This window comes from Rhinatrema bivittatum, chromosome 11 (assembly GCF_901001135.1).
Source record: "Rhinatrema bivittatum chromosome 11, aRhiBiv1.1, whole genome shotgun sequence".
NCBI lineage: Eukaryota > Metazoa > Chordata > Amphibia > Gymnophiona > Rhinatrematidae > Rhinatrema > Rhinatrema bivittatum.
The window spans coordinates 30,655,218-30,669,410 of NC_042625.1; the positions used below are offsets into that span (position 1 = coordinate 30,655,218).

At 48.9% G+C, this 14,193-nt stretch overlaps 1 protein-coding gene across 1 annotated transcript in view; it reads right to left on the minus strand.

The window, feature by feature from the left end:
* Positions 1–14,193, minus strand: part of FOXN4 (forkhead box N4) — a 198,861-nt gene that overhangs the window by 80,139 nt on the left and 104,529 nt on the right. Inside the window, exons 5-6 of the mRNA XM_029571604.1 lie at positions 10,493–10,603; positions 8,732–8,859 (exon numbers count right to left, since the gene is read on the minus strand). Coding sequence (XP_029427464.1) covers positions 8,732–8,859; positions 10,493–10,603 — 239 coding nt within the window. The remainder of the gene's footprint in view (positions 1–8,731; positions 8,860–10,492; positions 10,604–14,193) is intronic.

Below are 14,193 nucleotides of genomic sequence, written 5' to 3' on the forward strand. Positions count from 1 at the left end.
GATCCAGCGGGCAATGGTCGTCTTCGACGCGGCGGAACCCTTCTTAGGTCCTGACCAGAGAACAAACAGATGGTCGGAAACCCGGAAGTCATTGGTAACCTCTAAGTAGTGGAGGAGCACTCGCTTCACGTCCAGGTGTCGAAGAGCCCGAGAATCCTCTGGCGAGAATGCCGGGAGCTCAACCGTCTGATTCAAATGAAAAGGCGACACCACCTTCGGCAGAAAGGATGGCACTGTACGAAGAGAGATCCCGGCATCCGAAATACGCAGGTAGGGCTCCCTGCAGGATAGCGCTTGAAGCTCCGAGATACGCCGGGCGGAGCATATCGCTAAGAGGAAGACTGTCTTCATAGTGAGATCTTTAAGGGTAGACCCTTGGAGAGGTTCGAATGGAGCACCCGCCAGTGCCCGGAGTACTAGATTAAGATTCCACGACGGGCAGGGATCCCTGACCGGAGGCCGGAAATGCTGAACCCCCTTCAGAAACCGGGCGATGTCCGGATGTAGAAGAAGCGAAGTCGTGTTCCGTACCAAGACATTCAAGGCCGCCACTTGTACTCGGAGAGAATTATAAGCGAGGCCTTTATCCAGCCCGTCCTGTAAGAACTGAAGGATTAGTGAAACCGTCGCCTCCGTGGGCCGGGCCTCATGACCGGCACACCAGGACTCGAAGACTTTCCACACTCGAACATAGGCCACGGAAGTGGAAGGCTTGCGAGCCTTAAGCATCGTCGAGATCACCGCCTCCGGGTAGCCTCTGCGGCGGAGGCGGCGCCGCTCAAAAGCCATGCCGCAAGACAAAAGAGTTCTGCCTGGTCGAAAAATACCGGACCCTGGTGCAGGAGCCGGGGAAGGTGACCCAGCCGAATCGGTCTGTCCACCGCCAGGAGTAGCAGGTCCGCGAACCAGGGACGTCGGGCCCATTCCGGAGCCACTAGAATCACGAGGCCCATGTGATTCTCTATCCTGCGAATGACTTTGCCCACTAGGGGCCAGGGTGGAAAAACATAGAGCAACTGGTCCTCTGGCCACGGCAGTACTAGAGCATCTACTCCCTCCGCGCCGCGCTCCCTTCTGCGACTGAAGAAGCGCGGGGCCTTGGCGTTGGAAGCCGTCGCCATCAGATCCAGCCACGGCATCCCCCAGCGTTGAACTAGGAGTTTCATCGCGGCGTCGGAGAGAGACCACTCGCCGGGGTCCAGCCGCTGCCGACAGATAATCTGCTTGGATGTTGTCCACCCCGGCTATGTGAGAGGCCGCGAGCCGCACGAGATGGAGTTCCGCCCATGCCATCAGTAGCGTGGTTTCGGCGGAGACGTGATCGCTCCTCGTTCCGCCCTGACGATTGATGTAAGCCACGGTGGTCGTGTTGTCGGAAAGAATCCGCACCTCCCTGTTCCGAACCAGAGGGAGGAAGCGCTGGAGCGCTAGACGTACTGCCCTGGTCTCCAGCCGATTGATCGGCCACCGAGTCTCCTCCGGGGCCCACAGTCCCTGTGTGGCGCTGCGATCGCAGACGGCGCCCCAGCCCACGAGACTGGCATCCGTGGTCACCACCACCCAAGTTGGAACTTCGAGCGAAACGCCGCGAGCCAGGTGAGCCGGAACCAACCACCACTTTAGGCTGTCCCGCGCCGCCGGAGGAAGGGGCAGAATCACTTGATACTCCTGTGAGACCGGTTTCCAACGAGAAAGCAGGGACGCCTGCAGGGGACGCAGGTGTGCAAATGCCCAAGGCACCATGTCGATCGTGGAAGCCATCACTCCCAGGAGCTGCAGATAATTCCAAGCGGTGGGCTCCGACAAGGCCGCGAAATGACGTATGTGGTCCCTTAAGGAGAGGGCCTTGTCGGAACGCAGAAATACCATGCCCTGTTGAGTGTCAAAGGTCGCGCCCAGGAAATCCAAGCGTTGAGATGGCACGAGGGAACTCTTGAGAAGGTTCACGACCCAGCCCAGGGAGCGAAGGACCTCCAAGACTCTGGCAACCGAGGCCTGACCATGGGAGAAGGACTTTGCCCATACCAGCCAGTCGTCCAGGTAGGGATGCACTAAGATACCCTCCTTTCGAAGGGCCGCCGCCACCACTACCATGAGCTTGGTGAAGGTCCGAGGAGCTGTCGCAAGTCCGAAGGGCAGGGCCCGAAATTGAAAATGCTGTCCGAGAATCTTGAAGCGAAGGTAACGCTGGTGGTCCGGACGTATGGGAATATGGAGATACGCCTCCGTCAGATCCAAGGACGCCAGGAACTCCCCCCGGTGCACTGCGGCAATTACCGACCGCAGTGTCTCCATGCGAAAACGGCTGACCCGCAGTGACCGGTTGACCTCCTTTAAATCCAGTATAGGGCGGAACGATCCGTCCTCCTTGGGAACTACGAAGTAGATGGAATAATGCCCCGAGCCCACCTCGGCGAAGGGGACGGGCACAATAGCCTCTATAGCCTGAAGTCGGTCTAGAGTCTGTTGGACCGCCATTCTCTTGAGCTCGGAGCCGCACGGGGAGAAAAGAAACTTGTCTCGTGGCGGGCTGGCAAACTCCAAGGCGTAACCGTGCCGGATGGTGTCCAGGACCCACTGGTCTGAGGTGATATTTGCCCACTCCTCGAAGAATTCCGTGAGTCGGCCCCCGATGGGCGGACTGGAGGAGTGGGCCGCTTTGGCATCATTGGGTGGATTTGGCGGGGGGATTCCCCTGCCCCGAGCTCTCTCTCGCGGGCCTCCGCCCGCGAAAGGAACGCGACCAAGGCTGTGGTCTGCTGGGGGCGGCGCGAGGTCCCGGCTGTCGGTACGACCTGTAACGTCGCTGTGCCCTAGCTCTGGTCCTGGTGGAAGCAAACGGCCGGTAGGGTCGCTGTCTGTCTTCGGGTAGACGATGCACCGAGTTTTCTCCCAGCGATTTGATGATTTCATCCAGATCATTGCCAAAGAGAAACTTCCCCCGAAACGGAAGAGACCCTAAACTCGACTTCGAAGAGGCGTCCGCAGACCAATTCCGAAGCCATAGGAGCCTACGAGCTGCCACCACCGAGACCATGGACCGGGCCAGCACACGGAAGAGGTCATACAGGGCATCCGCCCCGTATGCAATGGCAGATTCTAGGCTGTCGGCCTGAGCAGCCTCATCCGGAGGCAACTGCTGGGACGTCAGGAGCTGCTGAACCCAGAGTAGACTAGCCCTCTGGGTCAACGAAGTACACATGACGGCACGCATGCCTAGGGCCGAGACTTCAAACACTCTTTTGAGGAACGTTTCCAGCTTGCGGTCCTGCATGTCCCGTAGGGCCGTACCGCCAGTTACCGGAATTGTCGTCCTCTTCGTCACCACTGAGACCGCCGAGTCCACCTTAGGAACCCGGACGAGATCTAAGAAATCCTCCGGCAACGGATACAATTTTTCCATGGCACGGGTGACCCTCAAAGACGCCTCAGGGGCGTCCCATTCTCCAGTAAGTAGCTGCAGAAAAGACTCATGAACCGGAAAAGCCTTCGCCCGAGGCCTGAGCGCGGCCAGGACTGGATCCCCTTTTTTGGAGCACGTCGCAACCGCTGGAGCCACTGGCGCCGGAGGATCCGGAGGCGGATCCAAATCCAGCTCTTGCAGCGTCTGTTGAAGCAGATCCTGCAGCTCCTCCTTGTGGAAGATTCGTAGGGCGCGCGGGTCGTCTCCTTCCGTCTGTCCATCCACGTGCGCCGGATCCGGAGGGTCCGAGGGGTCGAATCCCGTGGTGGAAGCCGCTCCCACAGCTCGAGGCGGGAATGGCAAAGCAGAGGTTCCTGGGACTGCCCCAGCCGGACTCGGAGACCCGGTGGGCGGTAATGCTAGCTTAGGGATCTTGGGAGGAGCAGGTCCTGCTGTAGCACCCCCCGGATCTGCTAGGCCCTGTAAATATGCCCTGTGCATTTTTAAAATAAAATCCGGGGAGAAAAACGGCAGACCGGGAGGCGCACCAGAAGTAGAGGGCTCCTGAGGCAGACGATTCGGCAAACCCTCCTCGGGGCTACACTGCAGGGATGCCCCGAGCCGCAGCATCCTCCTCCTGGCCGTTTGCCGCGCCAGGATCCCTCTCCAAAATGGCCGCCATTCCCGCCCTTGGCGAGGAAATGGCTGGCCCACGCTTCCCGGGCAGCGGGGAGGGGGGCGTCGGGAGCGCACCCGAGCCGTGCGCGGCGCCTTCCTCCTCGGGAAGGCAGCGCGGGCAAACCCCCTCCCTCGAGAAACGAGACCCCTGCTCGCCGCAGGTCTCGCACCGAGAGAAACGAGGCATCGAACGCCGCGACTAAAGAGAAGCCTCGGGGGGGGCCGAAAAGGATCGCACCGCGGGGGGGCCGAAGTGGCCTTCACAACCCGCCCAACAAGTCCCCAGGCACCGGCGGGAAACCCCCCAGCCGGCGCGCCCAGGCCCGAGGAAGATGTGCCGGGCCGCGGGACTGTAAATGAACGCGCGCAGGAGCCGGCTCCACCGGCTGACACAGCTGAAAGGCAAAGGCGCAAACCAAATAACACTTACCCCAAAAGCGTAAGTAGAGAATAGCAGGAGGAGGCAGAATAGAACTCGAAAGGCACGCCTCCTCAAAAATCAACCTGACAGAAAATTGTCTTACAAACCTTTTTTTTTTTTTTTTTAATACTAACTTGATCCAAACTTGTTAAAAGAGGAAAAAATGACAGGAAGAACTCAAAGGAGAGCAAAAAGAAAGTCGAAAACCTGTCACTCTGGGAAAGCCTGATTTCCCCAACTCACATCTGCTGGAGTCAGAAAGATACTGAGCTCCAGCAGAGGGTGCGCTAGCATATGAGGTGACACTCTCGAGCTCTGTTTTGACTCCATCTGCTGGACGGGGGACATAACCCACCGTCTGGACTGATCCTGGTACGTACAGGGAAAAAATGAAATTTCAGACCTATTAGTAAAAATTTGTAACTTATCATTAAAATCATCCATTGTACCTGAAGACTGGAGGATAGCAAATGTAACCCCAATATTTAAAAAGGGCTCCAGGGGCGATCCGGGAAACTACAGACCGGTTAGCCTGACTTCAGTGCCAGGAAAAATAGTGGAAAGTGTTCTAAACATCAAAATCACAGAACATATAGAAAGACATGGTTTAATGGAACAAAGTCAGCATGGCTTTACCCAGGGCAAGTCTTGCCTCACAAATCTGCTTCACTTTTTTGAAGGAGTTAATAAACATGTGGATAAAGGTGAACCGGTAGATATAGTATACTTGGATTTTCAGAAGGCGTTTGACAAAGCTCCTCATGAGAGGCTTCTAGGAAAAGTAAAAAGTCATGGGATAGGTGGCGATGTCCTTTCGTGGATTGCAAACTGGCTAAAAGACAGGAAACAGAGAGTAGGATTAAATGGGCAATTTTCTCAGTGGAAGGGAGTGGACAGTGGAGTGCCTCAGGGATCTATATTGGGACCCTTACTTTTCAATATATTTATAAATGATCTGGAAAGAAATACGACGAGTGAGATAATCAAATTTGCAGATGACACAAAATTGTTCAGAGTAGTTAAATCACAAGCAGATTGTGATACATTGCAGGAAGACCTTGTGAGACTGGAAAATTGGGCATCCAAATGGCAGATGAAATTTAATGTGGATAAGTGCAAGGTGATGCATATAGGGAAAAATAACCCATGCTATAATTACACAATGTTGAGTTCCATATTAGGTGCTACAACCCAAGAAAGAGATCTAGGTGTCATAGTGGATAACACATTGAAATCGTCAGTACAGTGTGCTGCGGCAGTCAAAAAAGCAAACAGAATGTTGGGAATTATTAGAAAGGGAATGGTGAATAAAACGGAAAATGTCATAATGCCTCTGTATCGCTCCATGGTGAGACCGCACCTTGAATACTGTGTACAATTCTGGTCGCCACATCTCAAAAAAAGATATAATTGCGATGGAGAAGGTACAGAGAAGGGCTACCAAAATGATAAGGGGAATGGAACAACTCCCCTATGAGGAAAGACTAAAGAGGATAGGACTTTTCAGCTTGGAGAAGAGACGACTGAGGGGGGATATGATAGAGGTGTTTAAAATCATGAGAGGTCTAAAACGGGTAGATGTGAATCGGTTATTTACTCTTTCGGATAGTAGAAAGACTAGGGGGCACTCCATGAAGTTAGCATGGGGCACATTTAAAACTAATCGGAGAAAGTTCTTTTTTACTCAACGCACAATTAAACTCTGGAATTTGTTGCCAGAGGATGTGGTTAGTGCAGTTAATATAGCTTTGTTTAAAAAAGGATTGGATAAGTTCTTGGAGGAGAAGTCCATTACCTGCTATTAAGTTCACTTAGGGGCGGATTTTCAGAGCCCTGCTCGCCTAAATCCGCCCAAAACCGGGCGGATTTAGGCGAGCAGGGCCCTGCGCGCCGGTAAGCCTATTTTACATAGGCTTACCGGCGCGCGCAGAGCCCCGGGACTCACGTAAGTCCCGGGGTTTTCGGAGGGGGCGTGTCGGGGGCGGGCCCGAACCGCACGGCGTTTTCAGGGCGTGTCGGGAGCGTTCCGGGGGCGGGCCCGGGGGCGTGGCTATGGCCCGGGGGCGTGGCCGCGCCCTCCAGACCCGCCCCCAGGTCGCGTCCCGGCGCGCAGGAGGCCCGCTGACGCGCGGGGATTTACGCCTCCCTCTGGGAGGCGTAAATCCCCCGACAAAGGTAAGGGGGGGGCTTAGACAGGGCCGGGTGGGTGGGTTAGGTAGGGGAAGGGAGGGGAAGGTGAGGGGAGGGCAAAAGGAAGTTCCCTCCGAGGCCGCTCCGATTTCGGAGCGGCCTCGGAGGGAACGGGGGTAGGCTGCGCGGCTCGGCGCGCGCCGGCTATACAAAATCGATAGCCTTGCGCGCGCCGATCCAGGTTTTTAGCAGATACGCGCGGCTCCGCGCGTATCTACTAAAATCCAGCGTACTTTTGTTTGCGCCTGGAGCGCAAACAAAAGTAGTCCTATTCGCGGAGTATGAAAATCCGCCCCTTAGAGAATAGCCACTGCCATTAGCAATGGTTACATGGAACAGACTTAGTTTTTGGGTACTTGCCAGGTTCTTATGGCCTGGATTGGCCACTGCTGGAAACAGGATGCTGGGCTTGATGGACCCTTGGTCTGACCCAGTATGGCATTTTCTTATGTTTCTTATGTTTTAAACAATTCACATAATTTCCCTACATCTTTTTAAAGTACATATTTCACTCATTCATTGTTTTTTGTGTTATAAAAATGAATATTGGTTTGTCACACATTATTTAGAAATACACATTATTTTATTGATCTTAGATTGATGTTGCCCATATGCTCTCACTTCCTGTGTGTTTTACATAATGGTATTTTTCTGTTTTGCTTCATTGTTTTTTATTTAATTAATTATGTGAGGTTTCTAATCTTGATTTTATTTATTTATTCATTTTATATGTCATATTTTATATTTATGTTTTTATTTATTTATGATTTTGAATTATTTATTATATATTTATGTATGTTTGTTTCTTAGCCCCTGAGGCAGCCACATGGTTGTGGCGAAACTCAGCCTGAGTTGGGCATCCTTTATTGTTTTATGCGTCTCCAGCCAATAAAGATTTGAAAAAAACATTCTTCAGGCATCTATTTTCCTACGTTTACCCATCTGTGAGGACCACCATCCTGCTTGTCCTGGGAGAACTTCTCTTTCCTTTTTTGGCCTTTATATTTCTAAGTGCTGTTGGCAGCCAACTGGTTTAATTCAGCAGTTGCTGTACCAGAGATCAGGTTCCCCCGGACAGATTATAGGACATGAAAACATTTGGCTCAACCTCCAGCCCTCTGCTGTTCAAAGCCTTGAGGCACTAGCCTGAGCATGCTTCTCCCCTTCATAAGGCCACCGCTCCTTCCAGTGTGGGATACGATTAGGTGGCAGGTGTACTCCTGGAGCCCAGCCAAGAGATACTTCTGCAGAGCCTGTACTGCATGCCATCTTGTCCTGGCACCTTCTTAAAAAGCAACATTTAGTCTTACCTGCTGGAAGTCTCTCAGCCTCAGAGAGCAAGAGATGTGATTATAGACTCAGGTTATGAAAGAAAAGCAAGCAGTGAGTAAGAGTTCTGAGAGAGAGATGCAAGCAGGGAGAGAACGACAGAAACATGCAATGAGGAAGCAAGAACAATGGCAGAGAAGGAGGGATGTGAGATATGAAAGCAAAGAGACAGGGAGGTGATGAGAGAGAGATAGGCAAGGAAAGAGTGGGGAACTGTAAGAGAGACACCCGTTTTGTGGGTTCAGCACATCATCATCCTATAGGTGCATGTTATAAGATGTATCCTATAGGTGCATGGTATAGGATTTTTGGTACTTTGCTCCAAACCTTTGCTAGCTCCTGAGCTATTCCATTATTAATAGAGTAGAGGTAACAATACTGACTGGATTTTAGATTGTGCTGTTGTGTTTAACCATTTGGAGTCTGCAAGTTCTGAAAGCCATTGATTTAGCAGTAGTGCACGGTACAAATCTTAGCACCAGAGGGTTAAGGACTATGAAGAACTAAGTAGCTCTTATCAGATCAACCAGAGACTTTTCTCTGTGCCTTCTATTTATGTATTCTGGGCAGGGAAACTGTTGTGTGACACATCCAGATTTTTAAATGATAAATAAAATGTCAGTGAATTAAAAAAGCAAAGGCTTTTCACATGAAGAAAGCAGCTAATGTTGTTGTCATCTCCAAATGGAAGTGGTTAAATTGATAGAAACCTGTAGGAGTAGATAGGTTTGGGGTAGTTTTTCGGGTGCAAATCTTGAGCAGTGTGAGGGGCAAGCCGTGGCTGAGAATACTGAGGCTGTGTCCCATATCCCGGGGTATACATTCCTGCAGATGAACACTGAAAAAAATAAAAATATCAGATAGTCATTGATGCAAAAAAGAGAATATTCTCAAACTGTGCAATATGATCTGGTTATTCTAATCTAAAATAAAAACCACCTAATGCATTGGGGTGGCATTAACCCCTATTAACTCCTAAACCCCATATAAATTTATGATCTTCAGCTTTTAATTTTTCCTGAATTCAGCTTTAACAATGTGGAAATCAACTGCAAATTCTTTTAATGTTCAATTTATTTAAAAAAAAAAATGCTTTCAAACACTGTTGGGTTTGAATGAAGTGTTGGGGATACACAATGTACCAGGCCTTGAGAATGGAGGAGCCTTTACTTTAAAATTTTAAAGGCTGATTTGGCTTAAAGGATCTTTTTTGAGGTTTTATCAGTTTGAACCCTAATTTTATATTTCTCCTTTAGAAGGTAATTTTTGGGTTGGCTTCTAAAAGCAGCTGCCTCAAATACATCTATATGATTTTAAAATTCCAGGTACCCCAAAGAATCTCCAAACCCAGTGTATGTGGCAGCAAATGCAATGAAATGAAAGCAAAGAATTAGCAAAGATCATTAAACTGAGGGTTGGGGGGTTGCCCGCCCCCCCACTTGTTTTTCAGCCTCCATGTTCCATCTCCCCTTTTCACAGTATAGGCCCTGGTGTCTATGGGAAACTCTTGCAGCAAGAGCTGGCGGGGCGGTTCCTCCAAGGTGCACCTTCAGTGCTGCTTGTTGGCCAGCAAAGGTTGCCGCAGTGGTAGCAGCAGTCTTCCCTCCCTGGCTTGGAAAGCACCAGCACTGCAGTACACAAATTCAACTGGCCCCATCTGAGGAAGATGCAAACTAGATCCTCTGTACAGCACTCAAGCCTAAGCCATGGGGTCAACTGCCTTTAAAAATTATTTTAATATGACTAATACTGCAAAAGTAGGAGCTTTGTAGTTTAATAATTGAATTTTTGTCTCCATCAAATAAAAGTTTAAATACAACATAATAAATCATTTTATAATGCTTGTTTCCAACCAGAAAACATCTCCGAACACAGCACAAAGCAGCATTATAAGAAAGATCTTAGACAAGTCCAACTTGAATTTTAATACATCTAAGAAGATGAATCCAAAATAATTATACTTGCTAACCCATGGTAAAATGGGTGAATTATTATCATAGTAAAAGTATCCAATGTAAAAAAAATAAATAAATAACACATCCATGAGGCTGATTAGTGAACTATTCTGGGCACAGGCTTTGATTTATCAATTTTTCCTGTAGACACAGATTGATAACTTAAACCTAAAGTAATAAGAAGTTGTTGGGCCCAATACTTAAGATTTCAAACAATATACAAACAAAGGATTTTCAGTTTGACTACACAATGTTAGGTACAAAGTTTTAACATTGACAATGCTTCTCTTAAGCAAGTATTGACCTGTTTTGTTTTTTTCAGAATTATTTTCTCTAACTGATTTCTGCAAATTTGATTATTTTTTATATGCATTTATATTGATTAATTTGCTTAAATACATACAAATCCTTTTTTCTTCTGAAAACAAAAAACAGAATATATAAAATGAATATATAAAATGAGACTCCAGCATGATTTATTTCAATACCAGTTTGCTGCAGTTAGACCTGTTTTACCTCTTGTGCAGTCTGGGATAGAGCATATACTTGTGGAGAGTGAGACTGGTACAAAGGTTGCTGTGATTGCAAACTGGGAGACAGCTGCCCACCCACAGTGTACTGGTTCATCTGGTTGTATAAAAAATAAGAGACATATCACTAATACAGAACAATGAAACTTGGTAAAAAGCTTTCTTTTTGGGTCAATTTTCCCTCATCCAAAGAAGACCAACTGGATGAAGCAGGTCCCCTTGCTGAACCTTGGAGAGGCAGAAGAGGAAATTTGGTTCTTACCTGCTAAATTACTCCTGGGGGAATTCTGCGCAAAAAAATTAAAAATTCTGAACAAAAACAATTGAAAATTCTGCAAATTTCTGCAAACTTTATATTGGTCAATATAACACAATTTACATGACAGTCTTTAATTACATTTTAAATTAATACAGAAGAAAGTTATTACTTAGAGATGCAGAACTCTAAATATTTTGAGCAGAATTTCCCTTGAAATTCACTGTATGAGTGTCCCTTCCACTCACTCTCCCTATTCCCCTGGCCACTTTGCACTCTCACGCCCCAACTCCTCCACCTGCCAGTATCTCTCTCCTTCAGGCTCAACCCCTTCCACTCTATCGCCAGTCCCAGAGTTTGACCCCATTCTCAGTACTGCCCCTCACACAGGCTCTCTCTGTCCCTCCCTCTCTCTAGTACACATACACACGCCCTCATACAGGCTCCCTCATTTTCTCACACACACACCTCCTCATACAGGGTCCCGCTCTCTTGCATACACACCCACACAAGCTCTCTTTCTCTCTCACACATACATCCTCACACAGGCTATCTATGTCTCTTCTCACGCACCCCTTCATGCAGGCTGTCTCTCACAAATACACAGGCTAGCACCCTCACATACACACGATCCCTTTTTCATACACACCAGCTCCCAATCTCTCACACACATACACACTCCTTCACAATCTCCTCATATAGGCTCCCTCTCTCTGGCACCCACTCAAGCATCCCCCCCTCACCTCCCATGCTCTCTCTCACCCCCTCCTGCTCACCCCCCTGCTCTCTCTCACACCCTCCTCTCCTCTCCCTCACACTCCTCCCCCTGTTCTCTTACACACCCCTCCCCTCTCTCACACCCTTTTCCCTGCTCTCTCACCCCTTTCTCACACACACACACATTCACTCTCACTGGGACCTTCATCTTCGCCCCAAGTGGAGCACACTCCATTTGCGGCAAACTGGGGCCTTCATTTTCGCGGCGAACAGCACATACACACTCCTTCACAATCTCCTCATATAGGCGAACGGCGCACATCCCACGGCACCAGGGGCCTTCATCTTCGCGTGCTCCATTCGCGGCATGCTAGGGTCTCCTCTGCCATTTTCTGCACAGAATTGCCAAATTCTGAGCAGAAAATGGCAATTCTATGCAGGGGGGGAATTCTGCACAAATTTTGCGCTCCACAGTAGTGCAGAATTCCCCCAGGACTAATTAATTATCGTTCCTGGAATACCACAGATCAATCCAGATAAGTGGGTTTTGCATTCTTATCAGCAATGGAGGCAACTTTTCAGGCACTGCTACATAACCAAGAATGCCACCTGCAGTCCCTCAGTATTGACCTGTACCCAAGCCAAGACGTCTATGCCCAAACCCAAATGATTTTCATCTGGGGCAAGCAGAAAAACAAAGTTGGAGCCTCTTACAAACCTGGAACCCCAACATCTCTAATAAGGGCAATGAAAACTTCCAACTCTGTTTAACATATATACAATCTTTGCAAATACTGCATTAACAGCATCCAGAAGAAGGGAAGGTCTTTTGAAAAAACAAAGGGGCTGGGCCTCTGGACTGATCTGTGGTATTCCGGGAACAACTATCAGCAGATAAGAACCAATTTTCCTTTCTTGATCATACCCCAGATCAGTCTAGACAAATGGGATACACTCAAGCCCCTCTACACTAGGTAGGAACCTGAAAGACCCACACGCAACACACTTTCTCCAAAAGTCGTTTCTTCGGGTGCCTGAACATCCAGGTGGTAATGTTTGGTAAAAGTGTGCAAGACCATATCGCTGCCTGATAAATTTCCTGAGGAGATACCAGCTGACGCTCCGCTCAGAAGGCTGCCTGTGCCCTAGTAGAATGTGCTGCAACCCCTCTAGAACCAATAGACACTTACAGAGATTTGCTGAAAAAATTGCTTCCTTCAACCATCGCACAATCTTGCTCTTAGAAGCTTTACATCCTTTCTTTGCTCCACTGAACAGAACAAAAAGATGATCCGACCTCCGAAAGTTATTAGTGATCTTAAGAAATTGCAACAGAGCCCGACGAACATCCAACAAGTGAAGCTCCTTTGCATGTGGCGTATCTGTCGTCAGGTGCAGAAAGGCTGGCAACTCTACCATCTGGGTGAGATGAAATGAGGATACAGCAAAAAGGAAGGAACCATATGCAGAGATACCCCATCGTCTGAAATCTGTAGAAAAGGATCTCTGTATGATGAGGCCTGAAGCTTCAAAATCTGCCTAGCTGAACAAATTGCCACCAGAAAAACGGTCTTTAAGGTAAGATCCTTCAAACACGCCCTTCTCAGCATTTCAAAAGGAGATCCACAGAGCACCCAAAGAACCAGGTTAAGATTCCATGATGGACACATCCTACAAACTGGCAGATGCAAAAATGCTTTGCCCCCTTAAGAAAACGTATAATGTCCAGATGAGACACCAACGGCCTCCCCTGAAGCTTCCCTCGTAAACAGCCCAAGGCTAAAAAGCAAATTGTAGGCCCTTTGCTAAGCCATCTTACAAAAATGCAAAGACCTGAGAAACATTCATCTGCAAAGGATTAAGGTCGTTCTCCAAACATCATGACTCAAATACTCTCCACACTTGGATATATGCCAGAGAAGTGGATGGCCTCCTAACCTGAAGCAAAGTAGCAATTGCTGGCTCCAAATACCCTTTTAAGCGAAAACACCACGTTTCAAAAGCCAAGCTGCTAGACAAAAGCGAACCACATGCTCCGAAAAGACGGGCCCCTGATGCAACCCCTGCAGGTGACCTAATCAGATGGAACCATCTATTGCCAGCTGAACCAGATCTGCTAATCATGAAAGATGCGGCCACTTTGGCATCATGAGAATCACTTGTCCAGCATGTTGCTCAATACAATGCAACACTCAACCTTCGAGAGGCCAAGGGGAAAATACATATAGTAGAAGTCTTGTCGGCCAAGATTGAACTAGGGTGTCAATCCCTTCAGAGCTGAACTCCCTCCTGCGACTGAAAAACCTGTCCACCTTGGCATTTCCTCGAGATGCCATGAAATCCAACTGAGGCTTGTCCCACCTGTCTCAAATAAGGGCAAAGTCCTCCCCTGACAACTCCCATTCCTCCAGATCCAGCTGATGCCTGCTGCGGTAATCTGCTTGCACATTATTCACTCCACCATGTGAGATGCCACTAGCCCTGCTAGATGTTTTTCTGCCCAGACAAACATCTGGGCCTCTTGAGCCACTAGGCGGCTCTTCATCCCGCCCTCACAATTGATGTATGCTACCATTGTTGCATTGTCTGAGAATACTCACACTGTGTGTCCCTGAATCTGTGGAAGGAAAGCAAGTAATGCTCTGCAAACCACCCTTGTTTCCAAGCGGTTGATCAACCAGGTCGCTTCCCTTGGCAACCACTGCCCTTGGCCA